General features: G+C 46.7%; 1 protein-coding gene across 4 annotated transcripts in view; it reads left to right on the top strand.

Annotated features, from left to right (window-relative positions):
- Positions 1-202: 202 nt before the first annotated feature.
- Positions 203-24,352, top strand: part of RNF220 (ring finger protein 220) — a 329,460-nt gene continuing 305,310 nt past the window's right edge. For 2 of the 4 annotated variants that reach the window (XM_074961895.1, XM_074961896.1), the window contains exons 1-2: positions 204-345; positions 6,752-7,491. In XM_074961895.1, coding sequence (XP_074817996.1) covers positions 6,867-7,491 — 625 coding nt within the window. In that variant the 5' untranslated portion in view covers positions 204-345; positions 6,752-6,866. Of the gene's footprint in view, positions 346-6,751; positions 7,492-24,352 lie in introns of all 4 variants that reach the window. The other 2 variants (XM_074961894.1, XM_074961897.1) reach the window with 2 other exon arrangements.

The raw sequence follows: 24,352 nt of genomic DNA, 5'->3' as shown, positions 1-24,352 counted from the left end.
TCAGTGGGCAAGATGGGCCGGGCCTGGGCTGGCCAGCTCTGTGCCCCAGTGGTGGACTCCATTTCCCATACTCCCTTAGTGGCCTAATGTATTCCGTGCTCAGCCCGGCTCGGTGTGTGTGTGTGTGTGTTTCTCCAGTCCCTCTGAGAGTGGAAGTTCATTCACTGATTAGAGCCAGCGCTGAGAGGCAGCGTTGCTCCTTCTCTCACACCAATTGAGTCTCTTGATCTGTTCCATGCAATCCAAGACAGCCTGCAAACCCGCCCAGGACTTCCCATGCACCGCGCTCTGCGCCTGCTTTCCCGAGCCTGACAAAGTGGAGCCATCTCCAGAGGAATTTCCACTGTGAGTACTGGAGATCACAGAGGTGTGTGCGCGCGTTTGTGTGTGAGCGGGGCGGGCGGGGGGAGCCTGTGCGGGGCAGGAGCCGGGGCTAACTTTGGAGGAGAGGCTCCCCCACGGCTCTCTCCCCGGGCTGCGGGGACCCTGAGCGGAGTCACGGAGGCCGGTGCCCTTTGGTTTCCCTGCAAATCCGGACTCTCTGCGGAGTCAAACTTTGCGTGGCAAGTTTTATTTTCCCATGCAAGGATTGCCGCGAGCTCCTGAATCCCCCCCCCCACAGGCAGCCGGTTAGTGGGGTCCGGGATGGGATGGGGGGGGGTCGAGTGGCGGGGGGAGGCGGGGGGGTCATAATGATAGTGGGTTCAAGTCCGATCAAAGGAGAGGATCCAGCCCCGCCGCCGCCGCCTCCTTCTGCAACCCGAGAGGGGCCGCGTCTCTGGGACCGTCCCCCTGATTATTTTGCGGGGGTGCTGGCGATGGGGGGCGGGGGGTGAGGACCAGTGGGCACAAGCGGGAATCAGGTGCCGGGGCAGAAGGTTTCCAAATGCAGCCGGAAATGGTGCGGATCAGACTGAATTCAAAGCCGGTTATTTTAAACCGTATTTTATTGACTTTTTATTTTGCAACCAGGGGAGTTACTGCCTGGCTTTCCCTCGCCGTCCGCGGGCTCTCGGGCTGCCTGTGCTCCGGGCAGCCCCCGCTGCATTTCCCAGGGGCTGCAGAACCAAACCAAACCACAAACTTTTTGAGAGGAAACAAACAAATCTTCTCTCCGCGCCCCTCCCCCCAACCCGCATCGTTTTTATCTTTTTTTAAAAAAAACTCAGGCTTATTTCTGTGCGGTTATCACAGCGCCTGCAGCCCCGCCGGCTCGGCGAGCACGCCCGGCACGCGGAGGAGCTTGAATCCGAAGCGTTTCCCTTTTGGCAATCGCGCCGTGCCCGTGTGAACTTCGATTTTAATCCGGAGCGGAAAATACACACCCCGCCATGGAGGATTGAATTTGGTTTTTTAAACGTGCTTTGCAAATTACCCCTTGTCGTGATTTTGGGGCACGGTGGAAGTTTGTACAACTCCCTCCCGCCCCCCCCCCCCCCGACCACTCCTCCCCCGAAAGACTCGCCCCCAAACCGCTCTCAGCTGGGAATCACATTGACGAATCTCGGCGGGGCCCCAACTACTTGTTCTCGCTTTATTCTTGAAAACAAAATAAAGGGCCGGAGTCCGTGTAAATAGTCAGCGGAACAGGCTCATACCGCTCCGCGTGTGACATGCACGGTGGAAAATCATTTGGCCGGAGAAGGCGAAATGCAGTGAGCGTGTTTTCACTGATGTCCTAGAGAAAACTTCCTGCATCACCCGCCGGTGCTAGCAAAAGCTTACAGGAGCTGAATCCTTTCTAGAAAACTTCCTCTCTCCCCCCTCCCCGCAAAAAAAATAAATAAATTAAAGCGGGGAAGTCTGTAACTAGGTTGGGAGCGTGGAAACTAATTCTTCACCTTGAGCTCTAAATACATAAAAACCATCTGTTTTGCCACAATGAAATCATTAGGAACTGTCTGCTCAGAGAGCGGGGTTGAATGCTTCTCCGTCCACACAGGAAACGTGCATGGCAAGGGATTGTTGCAATACATTCAAACAATTCTAGTCATCCTCCCATTTGATGAGCTTTGTTTCTGACCGTTTCATGGACTGTAGGAATTGGGATGGAAAGGCCCCCCCCCCCGCCACCACGAAAAGAGGAAATAATTCCGAAGACGACAAGAAAAGCCAGTCTCCGTGTCTCTGCTCTTCCCCGAGCTCTCTTTTCCCGACTTTACAACATTATTTTGTGCACGATCTGATCTGTGCATTTAATGCGAGTGTAGCAAAGGCAGGTCGAGGCAGAGAAAGGGGAAAATAAAGCGAATTTCCCCAAATTCATGTCCCTGTTCTCTTCTGGGGGGACGTTTTGTTTCTGACCAAACGAAATTAGCAGGATGCTCCCTGAAAACCCTCGCCCCAGACTTGGGAAGGCGGGGGAAGGAAAACACCTGTTTAATTTGCAGCTGGAGACAGTCCAGTGGCTTTTTCTTTGGTGTCGTTTCTAATCTAAACCTTGACGCACCCCCTTGGAGGGTTTTTTTTGGGGGGGAGGGAGAGTTTGCGGGGGATGAAAATGTGAACTGTGAAGCAAATCGTCAAAGTCCCAGCGATGAGGGAAGCCCAGGCCGACTGTTCACATCTACAGACTCCGCAATGAGCGGCTCCTGCGGGAAGGAGCCCCCAGACCCGCACAAACCCGCCTGGGCCATCTGTCCGGCGGCAGTTTCGGAGCCGGGGGAGGACGGGTCCCTGACAATCGCAGGTGGGGAAACCCCCCGGTACATTCCTGTCGTGCTCCAGCCCCCGAGGGGAGTCTGCCCCGCACTGTCCCCCCGGCCAGCCCCAGCGCCCTTGCGATTTCTCCCTCGGCTTTTCAGTTTCATTGGGAAAAATTGCCGGGGGGTGGGGAGCGGGGGGGGGAGACCTTCCTTCTTCCCCCCGCTGCTGGCTTCGCTCGTGTGCCGCCCGCGGGTCGTGTTGGCAGCGGGGCTAGATTTTTGCAAGAAGTTTTGTAGCAAAACCAAATCCGGGACGGGCTCTTCCCCAGCGAGGAGCAGCGGGGCGACCGCGTTCCTGCGGGGAGGCCGCCGCTCGGGCCCCGGGGCTGGGGTCCGGTCCCGGGCGCCGCAGCCTTGCACCGAGGCGTTTCCACGGCGCGCCGAGCCTGCCTCCCGGACCGGGGCGGCCTGGCCCTGAGGGTTTGCTCGAAACCGGGTTTCGCGGCAGCTGCTCCCTGGTGCCGGCCACTGGCATCTTGTGCACACGTTAAAAATGAGCTCTTTTCCCTTTGCATCTTAACCCACCGGTGAGCTCTCCTCTGGGTTGGCTGTCTAGCTTGCGTCCGTTTTATTCTTTTATGAGGAAATCCAGTTTAGTTCAAATACACAATCCATCGGAGCACTTAATTGTTGTTATTTTGTTTTATAATCTTTGGCTTTTCGACGCAGGACATATTTATAAATTCCTGCTTGACATTTATGGGGCGGGGGGAGAAAACTTTAATGTAAATGTAGGGTATGATTTTTTTTTTTAAAAATCTGTCCTAATTTCCTCTCTGTTTTTGCTAATGCTTCGAAGCTTCTTAAATAGTGTGCCAATTAATTATTTTAAGACATTTGTTCCTGGAAGGAGAAAAATGTTAATTTGTCCCTTTATTTTAATTTCTGGTGTTTGGAAATGGTTGAGAGACCATAAAAATGCAACCTGTTGTAATAAACAAAGTAGTGTGTTTTATTTATTTTAATTGACAGCAGAGAAGTGATTCATTGATTGAAACTCTTAATACTTTAAGATATGCACGGTTTTTTGTTCTTTCCTTCCAGGCTGATTAGCGAAGAGGTTTTTATGCTCATAACAGTGGTCAGCCCTATTTTCTCCACTCACACAATATTTGTGATGCCTGCTAAATCCAACCCATCATAGATAGACTGATTTTTGTCTGTCTTTCTCTTTACCTAATTCAAACCAGTGTTACAATCTTTTATAAACAGAGGAATCAGACTTGAGCTAGAGATTACTGATAAGAAGTTGTTCCTTGGTGAGATATTTTTTAATGGATCGAACTTAAGGCTGTTGATTCAATTTGTCTTGGTTTTGGCATATTTAACCTTGCAATTAGTATGCTGGCAATTTGTATACACCTTAAATAAGATGTCTTTAAAAAATTCTCTGTATATCAGAGCAGTCATTTAAAAAAAATTAAAAATCACAATATTTTTTGGTCTTACTTCGATGTCTGGTACACAGTTTATGTAGCTTCATAGATTGATCTCTACCCCCTACTCCCTCCACTCCTTGTTTAGTTAATTCAACAAAGACTTTTTGCAATCTGTTTGGAGTTTGTCTGATGCTGTGGAAAAGTAGCTGCTGATTTATTTGGTTGCTTTTCGATTTCTGTCTCCAGCCCGTCTTTTTTCCTCCTTTCAGTGGGGATGTCAGCTGTTATTACTTCCTATTGATCCCTTTGCAAAGTGAGAAGTGAACTAAAATTAATGTCAATTCCACTGCTCAGATCAATAGCTGGAGTTATTTTAATCTGGATTTGCACGGGGTGCTAAATTAAAGAAAATCAGCATAGAGGCAGAAAAGTAACAGTTACTTACTTTGCCTTGTGCCCACTACCTTACAGTCGCCCCGATGGTCCATCAAGCTGATTATCCAGCAATCCATATTTTTTTAATTAAGAAGGTCAGTTCGTTTTCTTATTTTGGGTTCTGTATTTAAACCCATGACATTTTGACATCGGGAGTGTATTAACTATAGATTTTCATAATGACTGGTCCGCCGCAGTCTCATCTGTACATGTTGCTCATGGGCGGGGTGGGGGGGGGAGAGAGACAGCGAGAGAGAGCGAAAAAGGAAGTGGGAGTTTAAAAAAAAATTAAATTTGGCTGGGTGAGATATTGTAATGTGTTGATTTATTCCCAGCATAATGAAGTTTGCAAACGAATAAGGCGGCCGGAGTGATTCACAATATCCTACAGGAGTGTCAGGTGTTGCAGCCAGAATACTAATTTATTAAATACGTTTAATGTCGTGAGGTGATGGAACAAGTAAAAATAGAAAAAGAGGCAAAGAGGCAGCAGTGGTGCTGGGTTGTTTTTTTTTTTGAAAATCGTATTTTCCAATGATCTCTTAGCCCCACTGACATATTAATGATAGTTCATTTCTGCGTGAGGGCTTATTTATTTGTATGTGCGTGTTAATTTTTTTATAGCAGCCTGAAAAAACCCCCAATAACCCAAAATTCACTTGTGGATGCAGTTTTGTGCCCGTGTTTTGTGTGTGTGTGTTGATCAGCTTTCCTGAAAGCAGCAAAACAAGCATGTCCAGGCTTTCTGTGCTTTTACATGCTGCCCTTGGCATCTCTCTCTCCCTCGCCATGGCTAGAACTTGACAGGAAAGTTATTTAAAATTTGGAAGAGAGCAAACCTGTTAATGTGAGATACATAATCTGGTAATTTAGCAATGATGTCTATAAGGAAGAGTGCCAAATGAGGAAGCCGAGAGATGATGTCCACTCATCTTTACAATTAATAACAGTCACTGAAGCGTTTGGGTACAGGATGGGAGAAAGGAAATGTTATAATTGGACTACATTAAAGCCATAGACTGGATTTCATACAGTTTGTTAACCTAGGCTCCTTCATTCATGGAATACAAAAGGCACTCCATTAGGAAGAGACTCTTTCAGTAAGTTTTATTTGAGATGTTTGACCCTCTGGATTTAAGAGAGACAATTTGTAACAGCTTTTTATTATTATATGATTTTCTTAGCCCTTTGAGCTCTGGCAGGCTAGTATGTTGTTTCAAAGTTACAGTTCTTGTATTTTAAGAAGGGTCTTGGGGCCTGAATGGTAGGCAGTGGAACCTTAAAAGAAAAGGCACTAGGTTGATCAGGAAAGACAATACCAAACCAAATCATTAAAACAGAAAACTCAGAGAGACACAGAAGGAAGGATTTTTCTGCCTCTCGCTCCGAGGGGGTTTGTGGCTGGGCGAATGGATCTGGCCGAGCTAGGAGGCTCAGCAAAATGCAAGCCAGAAATTTTGTTAACATTTTCCTCTAAATGTTAATGGCACATACAGAGCAGTTTACAAATCTACTTAAGAGCTAGTGCATTAGGAACTAAAATTACTGATGCGTACTCCGCTGTCCCCGACCCGAAAGGCAGACATTTGCAGAGATCACATGGCAGAGGCACCCATTATGATTTTAAATATTGTCAGAGACGCCAGGCATTTTATTGATGAAGTCTCCGCTCCTTTAAAAAAAAAAAAGTGTGTGCATGCTCTGTGTGTGTGCGTGTGTGTGTGTGTTATATGATTATGTAAAATGTATAGCTGCATATGTGTATGTACCTACACATACATAATGTGTGAGAAAAATAGACACGTTACACACATTCCTTATGCATCATAGGCAGTATAAACAACTGTATAAATGTTCATTTCTGTTCATGTAATTATGTACAATAGCTATGGTACGTTTTACATATCTTAAATTGTGATGATCCGTTGTGGGGAATGTCTCTTAATTTTAGACCACGCCTAGATTATTGACATGTGGGGATATTTATATTACAAATAGATCCTTTATACTAATGTCTTTGGTAGGATTTTTCCCTCTGTCATGTGGAGTGGGCCAAAGTTGGTTCCACCCGTGTGTGAAGCTGTCTCTTGATTTTAGTGAATGAGAACACTGGTGCGTGGCTGGGCCATTGGTTGTAATCCATGTGGCCTTCCCACTGCATGTAATGTACAGAAGAAGCCAGTGCAAAACCCTCACCACTTGTGTTCTCTCTTCCCTTCTGTTTCTCTGCAGCTTCGGGACGGCGATGATGCCTCAGTGATCACCCTGCTCCAAAACCAGGCCTCGCTTGACTTTCCTTCCAGGGAAGATTGTTCCCCTTGTGACCCTGCTGAGGAAAGAGACTCCGATGGACTTACACCGGGCAGCCTTCAAGATGGAAAACTCATCCTATCTTCCCAACCCGCTGGCATCTCCGGCCCTGATGGTTCTGGCCTCCACTGCTGAAGCCAGTCGGGACGCTTCCATCCCCTGTCAGCAGCCAAGACCCTTTGGAGTCCCGGTGTCAGTGGATAAGGACGTGCACATCCCCTTTACCAATGGCTCGTATACTTTTGCCTCCATGTATCACCGGCAAGGTGGGGTGCCAGGGGCATTCGCGAACCGTGACTTCCCCCCATCCTTGCTACACCTCCACCCCCAGTTTGCACCCCCCAACTTGGACTGCACGCCAATAAGTATGTTGAACCACAGCGGCGTTGGGGCTTTCCGCCCCTTTGCCTCCACTGAAGACAGGGAGAGCTACCAGTCGGCCTTTACGCCGGCCAAACGCCTGAAAAACTGCCATGACACAGACTCGCCCCACCTGCGCTTCTCGGATGCCGATGGCAAGGAGTATGAGTTTGGAACCCAGCTCCCTTCCGGCTCCCCAGGCTCACTCAAAGTCGATGACACAGGGAAAAAGATCTTTGCGGTCTCTGGCCTCATGTCTGACCGGGAGACCTCGTCCAGTCCTGAAGACCGAAATGACAGATGTAAGTACCTCCGTTACCCCTCTCGGCTTTACTTCGCGCTGCCTTGTTGAGATGCTCAACAGGTGTGTCGTTCTGTCGGGCTGCGGTTCCTGCTGAAGGAATGGGCGCAATGTCCTTTCCTTCGTGTTGAGTTACATGATAAAATGGTGCCTTGTTTTTCTTAAATGGACATTGATGGATTTCACGGTAAGGTGTATTGGAAGGAAACCCATTTTCAAATGCACCTCGGGAGAGACGCCGTTTTCTCTGCTTGAAACTGGGGCAGCTAAGCACAGAAAGATGTCTATGCCTCAAAGCAGGGAGATATACTCTGTGTGTGTGTGTGTGTGTGAAAGCAGGGAGATATCCCGTGTGTGTGTGTGTGTGTGTGAAAGCAGGGAGATATCCTCTGTGTGTGTGTGTGTGTGTGTGTGTGTGTGTGTGTGTGTGTGAAAGCAGGGAGATATCCTCTGTGTGTGTGTGTGAAAGCAGGGCGATATCCTCTGTGTGTGTGTGTGTGTGTGAAAGCAGGGAGATATCCTGTGTGTGTGTGTCTGTGTGTGTGTGTGTGTGTGTGTGTGAAAGCAGGGAGATATCCTCTGTGTGTGTGTGTATGTGTGTGTGTGAAAGCAGGGAGATATCCTGTGTGTGTGTGTGTGTGTGTGTGTGTGAAAGCAGGGCGATATCCTCTGTGTGTGTGTGTGTGTGTGTGTGTGAAAGCAGGGAGATATCCTGTGTGTGTGTGTGTGAAAGCAGGGAGATATCCCGTGTGTGTGTGTGTGTGTGTGTGTGAAAGCAGGGAGATATCCTCTGTGTGTGTGTGTGTGTGTGAAAGCAGGGAGATATCCTGTGTGTGTGTGTGTGAAAGCAGGGCGATATCCTCTGTGTGTGTGTGTGTGTGTGTGTGTGTGTGTGAAAGCAGGGAGATATCCTGTGTGTGTGTGTCTGTGTGTGTGTCTGTGTGTGTGTGAAAGCAGGGAGATATCCTCTGTGTGTGTGTGTGTGAAAGCAGGGAGATATCCTGTGTGTGTATGTGTGTGTGTGTGTGTGTCTGTCTGTGTGTGTGTGTGTGAAAGCAGGGAGATATCCTGTGTGTGTGTGTATATATATACACAGAAGGGTGCATTTGTAAGTATACAACTAGAACTTTTTGCAGGGAGCTTATCAGTTAAAACTGCACCCACTGCTCCCTTTGATATTTTTCCTCTGACCTGTTCCTCACATGCTCAGTTCTTACACCTAGGATATCAGCCTTCATGCTTTGCTCCTCAGAACAGGACAAAGTTCCCTTTTGCGGTATTTCACGTAGTAGCATTTTGGGCACTCAAGGTCTTTTCTAGAGACATAAAGTTGATTACGCTCTTATGGCTCAATAAGTGACCCCCAAAATAGGCTGTGTACTTTCTCTGGAGCCCCCCTTTGTATGACCACTGAAAGGCTATCTGTCCCTTCACGGGTCAGCAATTGAACTGAAGCAAACTGTCTAAGGTATGATACTGTAACAACTCCCTGTTCTTCAGTCACCTTTTCCCTCGCAGTATCTCTGCTGGAGGAGGGCAGACCCCAGTCTCCTCCTTTCGTGAAAGGCTGAACCATGCAGCGTGGGAACACCATTCTGGGGAGCTGTCTCGGGAGAAAAGGGCCTGCAATCCCCTACTTCAGAGCAATAAGATGTGGCAACATTTAGCTGGAGTGATCTCCTTTAAACACAGACGCTTAGTTCAGGTGCCAAAGTGGTTTTGTTTTCACGTGGGCCCCTTTGTACATTCTTACGGATTTTCTTTTTAAAAAATTATTATTATTTTGCAAAGAAAACTGCAGCCCGGCTCCCCCGCTCCCCTTCAGATACTATTTTTCTTCTCCCCTTTATGATGCCGAGGAGAGTAATAGAGACGTTGCGGCTCTCTCTCCCTGTCGGCACTGCTTCCTCAGGCTGTCTCCTTGAATTAGGCGCTGTGTTAACTTACCAGCACTAAAAGGTATCTGCCTAAACCCAGCGTACTTTTTCAATAAAAGTCATCATTAAATCAACCTGCCTTGTAAATCCATCGCTCTTTGGTTTTGAAATATGCTGCCAGTGTGTCTTTTATGTCAGCGTTTGCAAGTGTGGGACGATTTCCACTAAAGACAGAAGCCTTGTGCTTCTCACAGCACAAATGTGGTCTCTCTTTTCCCCCACCTCCCTCCTCTATTACTTTCTGTGCAGTAGAACTGCTTTCCTTGTTCCGTGTCTCCTCATCAGTGTTGTTAATATGTAGGCACAGCTGTTGTAGGTGGAAGCATGTAGGTGCAGGTAGAGCTTTCATTTTGGGCGAGGGAAGGAAGGTGGGATCACAATGTCTAAAGATATCCTGTGTTGGTGGTTTATGGATCTCTCCCCCTTATCAGTATAACCTGGATGTGGAAATGAAGCTTGCTCAAATGAATACTTTGGGAGATAACAGCGGAAGAGCAGGGCTGCTAGCAAAATGAATTTAAAGCACATCAGTTGCTGTGTATCTTGCTAGCAAAATCCTGTCAGATAGCTGATTTAAAGGAGTAAATCTGTTAAATGAATTAGACCACCTGTAGCACAGCAGTGGACAGAACAGCAGACACAGGCACGTGCTCCGGTGTGGAAGGGATAAATCTTGTCTTCACCAAGACTGTGTGCTCTGTGTGGGTGCTGCACTCCTGAAAAATAAATAAGAACTTCACAGAGGAGTAAGGCTGCTAACGGAACGTACGCCAGTGTATCGGCTTCCCCACGCCCACTGGGAATGATTAGACAGGGAGATTATAACGAGAGAGGCAGAATAACAACTTTGCAAGGTGCTTCAAAAACTTGTGAACATGTGAAAAGTTTTTTCCCCCCCTTTCCTTAAAAGAGAAATAGAAATTGGTTAAAGTGATTAGCCTTTGCACTAGAGCAAAATGAATGCAGGCATTGCAACCAGCCGGACAGAGTGCTGACTAAAATATTAGAGACAAACTGGTTTTATTTTTGTTTCTAATGCCTGGATTAATTTAACTCTTCTGGCTTTTAAAATTTGTTTTAATATCATCCCAGGTTTAGACACAATTGGTAGCATAACCATCGGTGACATTGCCTGCATACACTTTAGATGCATATTAGCACAACATCCATTCATGTTTCATTAATCTTAAAGTTATAAAATAAGTACCAGGACAATTTAAAGTAAATTTGACCTTCCCTCCTCCCCATCATATTTAGCTGTTGCACCAAAGAGCATGTTTTCTATGTATGTCAGAATCTTAAATATGTTAACACAGTGGGTTTATTTACTGGGGGGATGGGATTTTAAAAATGTGTCTTAATTATCTTTATATGGCAGTTTTTAGAAAGGAAAAACTTGAGGGATGACATGGCTGACTGGTTGCATCATGGAACCTGTCATGTTCTGAGACATGCATACATATTTGCGGTTTCTTTATGCTTGTATGTAAAAATATACTTAAGGGTCTTTAAAATTTCTCATCATTGACCCTCAGGAAGTTTCTTGGGTACCTTGTGTGAACAATATACATAACCCTTTGGGAAAGAAGGGTCGTAGCGTAGGGTCCATTGCAGGGAAATTGTTCTGTGGACAAGCTTCTAGGCAAAAGTGTACAGACGGGCATAATGAAACTCCATCAGATCAGCAAAGTCTTTATGTATTCAATAGAGGCTCTTCAGAATTGCGGGATTCAATTGTTTATTTGTATTTTTCAAAATCCTGAAAGGGATTAGACCATGCGATGGGTGAATGACTTCACTGCATTACACACATCCCTTGTATCATCACAAACAAACATTTTCAAATGGGTTTTAAATATTTTTATACTGTTGTAACATTAGAAATTATTTTCTGAGAAATTTTCTTTTTTTCTTTTTTTTTTTTTTTCAAAAAAGGAACCCAAAAAATATATAACAGTATGTCAAGCCGTAAATGTATAGTAGCACAGATGGAACCCACTCTATGCAGAGCTAGATCCATATGCAGCTAGAGATACTGTGTGTGTGTGTGTGTGTGTGTGTGTGTGTGTGTGTGTGTGTGTGTATACACGCGTACTCTTGCGACTACATTCTCATTCTAATTACATCACTATGATCAGGATCTGACCCCTTGATGTATGTATGTGGGCTAGGAGAGATCACATATTTCTCAGAGAGAACCACCGTTTTATTTTTAAGTCAGGCTGTTGCTTTCAAATTCTGTGTGTATGTTGGAGCCCCAAGTCAGACTGCTAATGAATTATCGAGGCATGGATGGAGCGTGTTTGTGTTAATGGTCATTTTGTAAATCTGTTAGAGTTTTTTTGTGTTTGGGCAAGTTGCCTGTGACTGTAGGATGCTGCTCTCGGGATGTCGAGAGAGGCCGTGCGTGCCATAGGAAGCGCGTACAAAAGACATACTCAATCCAGGGAGGAGATGTAACTGTTTGTTGAGACACATGCTTTGGACAGGGCCGTTCTGTTTAGATGCTCACTGGGAAGATAATTATATTTATAGAACAGTTTAGGCGCTTCTTGTACAGTGTGTGTTACAGACACTGACAAACACATTTCATGGGGCTCTTTAAATAAATGTATCTTCATTAACGTAGGTTTCCAGCAGCAGTGAAAGTAAATGCGCCGTTCCCCTGTGTGATAGACATCTATAACCCCCCTGTGGAAATGATCCCCAGTTTTATTCTGGGCTTTCTAATAAAAAGCCATCATGATTGCTCCTCGCCATGACCACGGCATCACCCCCCTCCAGCAGAGCGAGCCGGCCGGCAGCATCCATGCTGGAGCCTGGCTGGCTTGGCAGAGATCTCTCCGCGTGTTGCAGCGCAGAGCTCCCCGTTTAGCTTTCCCAGAAACGACGGTCTCCACCACACCTGGAGATGCTTCCAAACGCTCCACAGTCCGCATTTCAAGACTGCCACAGCGATCTTTTTTTGGTGGTCGTCCACTTATTCTTTATCATGCGTTTTCGTCGGTACGCTGTGGAGAAGCCTGGTCTAGTGTTCGAGCACATGAGTCAGGAGACCAGGGATCTTTTCTTCCCGCTCTGCAACTGATTTCTTTTTTGGCCTCAGTTTTGACATCTGTAACATGATAACACCTAGCTGCCGAAGTTGTTCTAAGAAGTAATTAGTTAATTTGCCAGTACTTTGAGATTTTTGCTCCTCTCCGGCGACTTTCATCCAAAGTAGCGATGGTATTTATTCATATTATTTTTACTGTTACATTAAAATAAATAAAAAAATAACTTTGATTATTGGGACACTGTCAATTTGATCAAGGTCCCGTTTCTCCTCCCTGCAATTGTAGCTATGCCTCAGTATGGAAGGGAGTTTCTCATTCCAATTTAGGGTTATTTTTTTGAAATCTCTGAAGTGTAGTTAGTTCTAGCTTTTAAAACGAATGATTTAATGTTTATAAAGTGCTGTGAAAATGTAAATCTCTGTTTAGGTGCTAAGCATTACTTCTATTATCAGAGTTTTCATTTCTGAATAATTGTTCAAAATGGAACAAAGATGGCCTTTAGAACAGGTCTCAAGCATAAACCCAGGAGTGCACAATATGATCTACCCTCTTAGGGCATGTGCCTGTCTGTGTTTGGATTTACGTAGTAGGACCTACACTAATTGGTAAGTTTTGTGTAGGAGTGTGTGGGTGGAGGGGGTGTCTCCTCTTTGAATTATTCCGTGGCACAGCAGTGGATTTGAGGGGGAATATTCACTGCTGAATGAGCAGAGCTGTTTCTACTCTAATCACCACTTTCCAGGTAGGTTAGAATAGGGGCCTAAAACAAAGTGAGGCTATGTTGTTAATAATCATCCATGACCAGGTGAGATCTAGTGCTTAATACAGCTCATGAAATAATACAATAAAACAAGTGGAACAATTACATTTCCTCTGTGTGTGTGTGTGTGTGTGTGTGTATGGGTCGATATAGAGAAGGCCACGTTTCTATCTCTGTTACACCAGTGAATTCAGTGGAGTTACTCTGGATTTTCCACTGGGTATGATGGAGGTCAGACCCTGGCCCTGCGTTAGCCGCGGGAGTATACAGCAATCGCCTTCTTTTTGTTTTTTTGGCAACAACCTTTCTGTGCCCTCGGCAAACTGTTGCCGAGACTCCTTTTCATGCTGTTTGGTTTAATTGTCTTGTTGGGATAAAGAAATGTTTGAACAGCTAAAGTGGGGAAGGGCTGGATGGGAGCAGCCCCTGCCGGCTGCAGGGCCATCTGGCCTGGCTTGGATCCGTCGGTCTCCAGTTTATATTCCTCTTTCTGTTATTCGGGGCTATCTCGCGCACTTGGAATGTCTAATCACCATGGTGAGAAAACGGACACTGCTGCCTCTTCCAAACCCTCCCCCCTTCCCTTGCCATCAATTGTCATGCAGAACCGATCCAAGTGACCGTTTTACTGGCAGCCATCGTTCGCCGTCTCCGCCTGGCTCTGGGCAGAAGGATGGCTTTTAATGGATCATTTGGGTGGGAGGGCTGGGGCTGTTTTCTCCTCCAAAATGTTTCCCCTCACCGCCTCTGCCACCCCGCCATATTTCCTGTGAGCTCAGAAAAGCCAGCAATTTCTTGTGCCCTGGTCTTCCTTTCGGACGTCTGATAGCTGGCTTATGTGGCACTCCAAAAGGCTTATGACAGCAGCTCTGTGGGCTCTGAGCAAAATGTAAACGACATATTTATCTGTCTACAACTGCAGAAATGGGCACACATACAGTAAATATTGATCATCCTCTTTTGCTCTGTGTGTGTATATGCATATGTATTTATTATACAGTTACAGGACAAACTCTGAATCTCACTGGTTAATTGGCAAACCAAATGTTTCTAAAAAACAACAACAAAAAAAACAAACAAAACCTGATGGCCAAATCCTGCTTCTCAACAAAGATTATATCAGAGGCTGAGTTGGACTGAAGTCTCATTAATCAGATTTAACTGCTTTCACAAAATTATACAAAGGAAAGGGGAGGCTGACCTTGTGGTTAAGGCATTGAATTGGGTGTCGGAAGTCCCCAGTCTTGCAGTGATCTTGGGCAAGTCTCTGAACCTCAGTTTCCCCATCTATAAAATGGGGATAATACCTACCTACCTCTCAGCAGCTGGTACAGTGCTTTGAGATCCTCTGATAAAAGGCACTATGTGTTATTATTATTAATATAGTATGGTTAGAATATTATGTACTAATATTATCCATTACAGCTAAACTTCAGTTATTAAAGCAATGGCCAAAGCGCACTTAATGAGCCAGTATCCCTGATAGTTAAAACATTGTTCTGTTATTTTATTTGCTAACTTGCAGAATTTAGGAATTAGCAGTGGAGTTTCCTACTTGTTCTTCATGGACGGTGTAAGGAATTAGTAGGGTTCTGCTCTGTGTGTGCGTGTAAGTGTGAGAGACCAAAAAAAAAAGAAAGAATAAGTATTTTTGCCTTCATTATTTTTTCTCTCTCAGCTTTGCTGGTCTCAGAAACTCTCCTGGGCATTTCTTGGACATTAACTGTCTTGAGGGAAAAGGAGATTCTCAGACGTGCAAACTAACAGACGTCCAAGGGCCCAATCCTGCTCCCTAAGATTGAAAGCCTACAAGGGATGGGGCATATTTAACATCTGGGAGTTTCTGGAACTCTTCCTGGGAGAAATTTTTTGAGGCCGTCTTTGAGCTGATCGGTGCCCCGTGGTTGGTTGATGTCTTTTGGACACATCACATCAGAACAGCAAAATTAATTTTTTTCCTCCTTCATGCCCCTCTCAGGGAAGCTGAAAAATGGCAGAATTATGCTTTATACTAGATTTTAGGATTCACCTCCCTCCTTATTTGGTTAATATCTGTAGGAATAAAGTGTGTTCTGTGTATGCTTGTATAATAGTTGATTAAGGTAAATAACTGCCATCTAAAATCTGCCTAACCCTGATCTGCATAAAGAGCCCTGCGTATGGGTATCTGTGTGGCGAATACGTTATACCCGTCTGTATACGATCAGTCTGCTTTTATTGGGGATTTCTGATGTAAATATACACCGAGGGCAAAGTTTTCTTTTAATTCTTGTGCATGCACTAAAAACAGACACTGAAGGCGAACTGTGACAATTTTTATCCAGCAAGTCATGTCACTAACGGTCTTCCTCCATGTCTGTTTGTTTGATAGGCTATGAATTTTTCCATTCTCTCTTCTTCAAGAGAGAACCGCAGATTTGGGGACTTTTGAGGACATTTTGCTGCTGTGCAGAGAAAGTGAAATTCTTTCTAAAAATATATTTCTACTTGGGACATCAAATCCTGTAATGTGAGAGCATATCCCCATGCAGTGCCCCCCTGAAAGGGGCATGTATCTCTTTTTCTGGATTTACATGTCTGGTCTGTCTCCCCTCTCTGTGTGGATCTGTCACTGTATGTACATGTAGCTCTATTGACATGTGATAAGCATGGTGTATCGTGTTTGTGTATAGAAACATGTGATCTGTAGACCTTCCAGTTAACTAACAGGAATAATTTACTGATAGGAGTTGGATTACCCCCCACCCGCTTCCGAGTGGTAAAGTATTTTACTGCCGTATGGGTCAAATCTTGCAGTCCTTATTTAGGGCTCAATCCTGCAGTACTGTACCCACAGGAATTGACCTGCTGGTGGTGTTCTCCTTTTACTTACACTGGTGTAAATCAGGAATGATGCCATTAAGGTCAATTTGATTTACAATGTTGCAAAACTGGTTTGAGAGGAGAATCTGGCTCATTGGCTTCTGTAGGATTTTCCAGGTCAGGGAGGACTAAATGTGTAAGGCTTTGCAGGGTCTCGTCCTTTGAAGTCCTATCTGCATCTGTCATCTTGTGTGTGTGGTGGTGGTTTTTTGTTTTCCCTCTTTAAAACATTGATTGTGGTTTTGTAAACCAGTCATTCTCCAAAGATCAGAGTAACGCTCTCAGATCCTTCAACTGGTTGCAGTCATTTTGTACTGCGGCAATGCACTGAGCTACAGGAAAGGGGAAAAGTGGGGTTGGGAAAGAGTGGGACAAAGAAAGATTTAATGTTCTAAGTGCTGGTAGCTCCGAGAACAAGGAGAGAGTCTCTTGCTGTCCATCTTTCTTGTCTCTTTCATTAGGGTGAAGCTATTCTTAGAGTTCAAGTTTTGGGACAGCATCATGGTATTTTTCATCATTTTAGGACACTATGAAAATCACTTTTGTTTAAACACCCTCTGTCCTCTGTTTCTGGAAACTTGAAACGGAAATCTGCTTTCTTACCAGCGTCTCTTCCCTCCACTGCACAAATATACTTTATTCTTGTGGGTTGCATGTTAGTGTTCGCTTTATGGTATATATTCATTTTCATGAGAGAAAATAAAGACCCTAAAACCTTTCTTTTGGAGGGAAAATATAAAAACTTATACAAGGGTTTTGTACAGATGCAAAAGACATTATCAGTTTGTCTGTTTGTAGTATCATAGATCCTTATGAATTTGTTCTTGTCAGAAGACCAAAACCAAAGCTCTAGATTTGCAAAGACATGCTGGTGTAACGCTGCTGGCTTGCTGAGTTGTTGCTGATTTACACTGCTGGAAAGGAAAGTCGTCAGGCCAGCAAGACGCTTCAGCCACATGCACTACCTTACTTTAATCTGTGGTTTCCCAGGGGTGGCAGGGCTGCCACAGAATGAGTGTGCCCTTCAGAGTTCTCTCTTGAAAAATTAAGCAAAAAGTGATTGGACGTCAATTAGTAGGAAAACAATGCATTTATGGGATAAAGGCTCATTGTAGCATCGACTCCCAGCTGCACCAGGTCTTGTAAATAGAATGAGAAGTCGATCAGGAAACTTGAAATGAGCAGTTACCTTTCACTCTGTTGGACTTTTCAGTGTGAATCATTTTGATTCTAATCAATAAAATTTAACTCCTCTGTGTCTCTCTCTCCCCTAAACCAATCCTCCTTAAAAATGACTCTCCATTTTGATACCTTTTTTTTATTTCACCCATCTCTGAAACCCACAACTCAAATGCTGTTTGGCGTGTGAAATTGTCTGACCTGCAAAATCCTCTGCTACAGGGCGCCACAAGATAGTCCTTCAGCAAAGAGCCTGTTTGGACAGTAACACCGGCGTAAGGAGAGTCTGGGAACTAGACTATTCCTTTGTCCTTACCTTTACATTTTAAAAGTGTTTTTAGAAGGCTCTATCGAAGTCCTAGGTTGATGGCTGTGTGGCTCAGAGGGTGGGACACTGAGTCAAGAGAGTGGGGTTGTAATGCTGGGTGTGACACGTTTGGCAAGTCACGTCTCCTCTCTCTGCCTCTGTTCTATTTACATTGCAAGGTCTTTGGGGCAGGGACTGTCTCACTGGGTGGATGGGACTGTTATGCAAACAATATACAATACAAATATTCCACTAGCTAAGTATTATAAAAGCCTTCCAAAGAACAAGCCCCCAGTCCGCAGCATAATAAAATCCACTGGAAAACACAGAGGCTTTGCAAGATGTTCTGAAGCTCAGCAAACCCAGGCTCTAGAAAATGAAGGGGTGGGGGATGAGTTCCAGAGCTGAGACCCGCCCTCCCTTCACAAAGAACTCCCTGTCTCCAGCTGCCTCGGGTTAAAATCACAGTCCTCTCTTTGTGTACACTGTCGTCTTCCCCAGGGAAGCCCTGTCTCCCCGTCGGTGCTCCCCACTGGACTCTCCCCACGTGCTGGTAGGGTAAATGTTTTTTGCTGGGACCCTGGTTGGGATTCCAGAGGCCGGCAGCTGAGTCTGGGGCAGAGGTCTTGTGCCTTCCCTGGTCTACCTGGGAGGAGACAACACATGGGCCCACGAGTTGCGGAGAGGGCTCCTCAGGAACCGAGAATCCTCATGAAAGAGCCACCTGCTGCCCAGGCGTCCTGGAGGCTACAGCTGGGGGGGCGAGGGAGTGACTGAGTGACAGACGTTTCGCAGCGGCCCTGCCGTGCGGCAGCTTGAGGCGTGTGCAGGCCAGCCTCCGACAGCCTTGTCCGGTGTGTGCAGGGGCCCGATCCTGCACGGTGCTGAATGTTCTCCGCGGCCGCGGATGGAGAGTGCAGGGGAGGGTGCTCCACAGCAGTGCAATGCCGCCGAGGGGCCACAGCTCCGAGGCCGGTGATGAGCTGGTCTGCGAACCAGTTTCGCTTCCAGCCACCAGGGCTGTGACGAGTTGTGAGGCTGGCTGACAGGCTGTTGTGTTTAACCCTTCCACGGGGGTTGTGAGTGTCTGCTCATCGGGCTTCTTTAATGGGGAGATGGAGGAGCCACCCGTGACCTCGGGAGCTCTGGGTGAAGAGAGGGGAGCCGGCCGATCAGGTTAATGGTGCCAGCCTGGGTGAGTTCTTACACTGGGATGCCCCACGAAGGGGAGAGGAGCATGGGGAAGACAGGGAGGGTCGGCACCCACACAGCTGCTCTGCCCCTCACCCCTTTTTCCCATCACTGTCTCCACCCTAGGCCTGTACGCGCAGGACTCTAAGCGCTGCTGCTATTAGGAGGAAATTAACCAGAAGCCCAGGCAGCACCGGGCCGTGCTTTTCCTTTCTTGCTTGATATTTGACTTCAGACCCTGCAGTGCATTAAGTCTGGTAGTATCATCCTGGTCCCAATTACAAAACCGTGGCATGTCTGGCGGTCTCTGTTCATTCAGGATTTGGGTTGGCAGTGGCAGACGGGCTAGCAGGTCAGACAGGGCATAGGGATGTTGACACAGCTGTGTGTGTGTGTGGGGTGCCTAGACTGGCATAGCTGGGGACAGCCCCTGCAGATCACGGTATTGGCAGAACTGAGGGGTGGGGTAGGAAGGACATAGCAGTGGGGCTGCAGGTCAGGACTGAGAGGTGTTAGCAGAGTTCTGTCTGTATGGCTGGAAGTTGTGTGGGACGGCACTGGAATAACGGGACTGCAGGTCAGTTCGGAGTTAAGTTGGCAGAGCTATGTACGGGGCCCAGGATTGGAACAGCGAAGGGCTGGTGGGTCAGGACAGAGGTGTGTAGGCAAAACTGCCAAACGGAAGTTTGCGCAGCTCATGCCTGCATTAATGAATAGTAACGTTCCCTCCGTGTGAGTTCTAAACGTGACACTCGTCCCACCCCCTCTTGAAGGTGGAAGCTACAGAGCAGTACAGAGAGAGCCTGATGGTGACCTCACCTCTGTGTAAATCAGAGGGGATGTCAGTAGCGTTAAATCTGATGTAAGTGTAGTAAGGATCAGGCCCAGAGTTTATACTGCACGCCTGTATAAACAAGGAAGACAGGAGCCATAAAATAAAGATATGTTCTCCTTATTTGTTCACCTCCTTTAGAAACACTCGAAGGCCCAAAACCTGCCCTGGAACGTGTGGGCGTCTCTTACTGATGTTCCTGCCCCAGTTCAGGCAGTGACAGCTCTGGGCTGGGGCTGCGGCTGGGAAGTCTCAGAATTGCTGGATTGTAACGTTAATGAAGGAAGCAGCATGAAGGGAGGGTCTGATTCCACTCACATGCCCCAATGGGGGGGCATTGGCACCACTGGGGGAGGGGTAAGGGAAATTCCAGGGTAGTCGAAGGGTGTGTTTGGGTTTTTTTTTTCAGACAGGCTTCTAAGAGAAGATCATTGTATGTTTTTGCTATCCCCACCGTGTGCTATGCACGTCACTGATATCCAAGAAGGTACAGGCCCGGCCCCAAATTGCTCACAGTCTAAGGAAATTTATTATTATTAACTTTATTTTTATTGCACATTTCTAACCTGCCCATCGCAGTGATATTAACAGTGCAGGACAAATTCATTCTTGGCGTAAGTGAGCAAGCCTCCTGTTAACTTGGCTAGCAGCCGCACTCGCTCCTGGCAGGTAAGGCAGTGGCCATGCTCTTGGAAGACCTGGGTTCACTTCCTAACTGTGCCATTGCCCCTCTGTGACACCGGGGGCAAATCAGTTACTTTCTCAGTGCCTGCTTGGTAAGTAGGGATTGCAGTACTTTCCTGCCATACTGGGTTGCTGAGGAAAAGTTCCTCTGTGTTTGGGAGGTGTTCAGGTACTGTGGTAATGATTGCCACAGAAGTACCTCAATAGTTATGCAAGGACTGAAAATGGCCATGTGTGGGAGAGAGACGGAGGCTTGTTTAGCAAATATTGTCATTATTATTTACTTCAAAGAGCGGTTGACAATTTTTTTTTAACCTGGATGAACAGTTGAAAACGGTGGCTAAAGAACAGTAGGGAAAGAAACAGGAGAAAAATTTTGAGTAAGGTAAATAAAAGGGAGAGATAAAAGAAATAATGCAGGGAAGGATGAGTAATCGACATTCTTGGAGTCGAAGCGCAGGCTCCAGCTTCCTTCCTGAGCTGTAAAGTAAAATAATAATAATTAAAAAAAAAGTCTCTAGAACAACAAAACCCTGGACGCGCTGGTTTCCTTCCTGACAGGCCCAGCCTCGTGGCATTTCGGTGTGTCCTCATCGGCAAGGAGGTCTGATTTACAAGCCAAAGGAGCCAGATGGGTGGATTTAACTCTTTGATGGACAAGTAGAAGCTCTACTGCAAAACTGACCTCTCCTGCTTTATTTGCATTTTCTTCCATTTCTGGAGCGTGAGTGACCAACATCTCCCTATCTGTTATACCCTCATCACTTTAGTACCTGGGCACCTGATAGTAAAGATCCATGTGGCTTAGCTTTCTGCTGCTCCTCTGGGTTCAGTTCTTCATTTTAACATTCTTCCCACTGAGCTTTTGAGGAAAGGCCCCCTTTGTGTGTGTGTTTTTGCTGCAGACTCCATTCCATAGGCTATTGGGATTATTCTCCCCACATGGAACTTTGGAATTTGAGAACCTCTCCAATCCCTGGGCCACAGTTTGCGTGCTTCACTTGTGGCCTCCAGAATGGTATGTAGGAGCCTCTCCGTTTCGTTAGAATTTATGCTTTCATTTAAAAAGACCCAAAATTCTATTTCGAGTTCTTTTGTTTGTGAAGAAGACCCCCTGAACATTGCCCAGTGCAGTGCGAACTAACAGCTGTAAGTGTTGGATGAAAAACACGTCGGTAGATTAACTCTGAATCCTAATAACGAGTGTTGAAATACAAACATTGCTATTCCGCAGCTGCTCATTTTAGCTGTGACATACAATTAATAATTGCTTTCCCAGCATCCTTGCTTGGCATAGGCTTTAGAGATGCGAAAGACCTGCTAGTTGTGTAATATATACCCTTCTCCCCCTAGATTCAGGATTATTCTGGAGGGGATGGTGAACTGGCAGGCACTGCTGGGAGGAGAAGAGTGCAGATCTCCTAAATGTGCTTGATGGGGTGAGTGGGTGGGGAAGTTTGCGGAAGGCTCGCTCTGAAGCTGGCTCTCTAAGGCTGGCCACTCTCTGCAGGGTTCCACTCTCAGCAAGTCTGAAGCCACTTCTTAATTCTCAACAGCTGACAAAATATTTATTTTCAGGTACTTAAAATATTATAATTTGAAGTGGAGTTGGGGGCCCTGGCTGGAGCTAAGCTTTTTCACTAACAGCTTCAGTGGAATGACTTTCTCCCTCCTCTGACCTGCCAACAAATACTCAAAAAATAGTTGTGAGATAGTCATCCCTGTGCAGAATAGATCAAGAAACTTTAAGATTTGCCAGAAACTTTCAAAGGGACAAATCCAAAGGTTGAAGTTGTTGCTAGTCCCCTATTTGTCCTGTCCTTTAGTCTTGCCGTGCCCTGGTCCACGCTGATTCAAGATTTCACAAATTTCTGCCTGTGTCTGCTGAGCGAGAGGTACGCAGACAGCTGCTATTTATATTTGGAAATGAATCTGAACAAGTCAAAACACCACAATTCCCTGAGGGACTCAGACCTGCCCCCTACAATGTGTGTGGTAACCATCAAGATCATCATCAAACGTGCAGTCTGCTGAGGACCTTTGCACCCGCCCAAGCGACCACGGTTGATAGTTTAACAACAGGTATCGTAGAGTGAAAATTACAAGATCTGGTGCAAATCTGTGAAAGTCTGGAGTGGCACCATTGGTGATGCCAGGTAGGGTCAGAACCGGTCAGTTTGAGAACACAATGTGCTGGGGTGTTATTGTCCATGCTGGCGTTGTGGCAGAAGAGAATGCAACCCCACTTTTGAAAGTAATGAGCGATGGGAGGAAGGCCAGGTCTCTGAGAGACCATGGCATTTCTCACGTGGAGCCACTTTGGGCTCAGGATTCGGTGCTGAAAGCACACGTGGAACGCCTCTCCCCACTCCAAGTCTGCCCGTTGGAGGCTCTGGGTTTCAGACCTGTATAACCATACAAGCAGACCAGAGGGGTTTGATAGATCCTGAGCTCTGTCTCAACTCAGAGGTGTCTTTGCATCCATAAGCGAGACATGGAGTTCACGCAGGAGGTGGATGTCGGAGGACGTCCGGTTTGCTGCAGCTGTTTGAACTCTGCTTGTGGCCTGTGTGGTAAGCTCACACGTAAAGTTTCACTTCAGGAAACTGGCACTGCTCCTCAGAATCCAGTCTACTCGTTTGTACTCCTGCTCTGCAGGTGCTGAAGCAGGTTATTTAATCATGTTTACTACGGCAGTGCCTACGGGACAACCAAGAGAGGGGCCCCATTGTGCTAGGCGCTCTTCTAATACAGAGTAGCAGGTGGTCTCTGTCTCAAAGAGCTTGCAGTCTAAATAGACAAGATAGACACATGGGAAAGGGAGGTAACCCAGAAGTAGCGTGAACTATGCAATGGCTGCGAATGTCACATTAGCTCCATGGTTTAACTGGGGCGGGTGGGAGGGTTTCCTGAGCTAACTGGCAAGAAGAGGGAAGGGACGAGGGGTGAGGTGAATGGGGCGGGGAGAAGAGGGTAACAGGCATTGTGGTGTGAAGCTGAGGTGGAGACTGGGAGGCAGAGGCTGGGCGCAAACAGCCAGTCAGCACAGTGCAGAGAAAACCCAGTCAGAACTGTACGAATGTCTCTGAATGTCAGAAGGTCCCAACTTCTGCCCCTTCTGCCTGGAGTCTCTGGCTGGCTCCTCTTGGCGATGCCTAGGGCAGGCTGATAACACCGCTGACAAGACGCCGCTCCTAATGCCAGGGGGGCGCTGGGGAGCTGCGAGGTCTCTGCCTGCTGCCGTTCTCCCCTGCTTGTTCCAGAGCCTACGTTGCAAGCCCCTTTCCGCGGTGCTCCTGTCCCTGCCCATGTCCTGGCTGCTGCTTTCCTCCCCTTTCTGCCCCAGCACGGCCACTGGGGTGCGTTCAGGTTTCAGCAGAAGTGTTGTAATAATTAGGTGGCTCGTTGGAGGGTTTAGCAGTACTTAACCAGATGTGAAAAGGCTTGTCCCATGGTCCTGGCTCACTCGCTGGGCTCCAGCCAGCTGCCTTTTCACTGCTCCCTGAGAGGGCCTGCCGTGTCTCCCTGCTGCACCCCGTCTGCCCGCTCCCCCCTTCTTATGTTAAACACTCACTTGTGAAGGAGGGAGGGTAGGTGAAAATCCCTCACGCGGGTTGGGTGAAGAGCAACAGAGAACTGATAGCGGACACCTGCGGAGCTCCCTCATCGCTCTTCAGAGAGCAGCTTCCATGAGGTTTGTCATTCCTGGGATGCCTGTCCATGGATGAGCTACATGGCAGGATGCAAGGTCTGGTGCTTAGAGCAGGGGCCCCAGAGCTAGACCTCCTGGTTTTGTTCGGCCACTGACTGGCTTTTATAATCTCAGGCAGGTCACCGCCCCTCCCTGTGCCTCAGTTTTCTCCATCTGTAAAATGGACAATGCTTGCCCACCTTTGCACAGTCCTTTGGGAACCTCCCGTTAAAGACACAGTGTAAACACACACTATTATTATGATTGCTGACACAGTTCTGTACCTGAGGAAGACTGTAGTAAATGATACTCCTTGCTGAATTCATGTCAAGTCCAAATACTGGCTGCTGTTGGAGACAGGAT

This window comes from Natator depressus, chromosome 8, assembly GCF_965152275.1.
Source record: "Natator depressus isolate rNatDep1 chromosome 8, rNatDep2.hap1, whole genome shotgun sequence".
NCBI lineage: Eukaryota > Metazoa > Chordata > Testudines > Cheloniidae > Natator > Natator depressus.
Note: the sequence above shows the minus strand (reverse complement) of the source record. Positions and strands in the feature narration are given on the sequence as shown.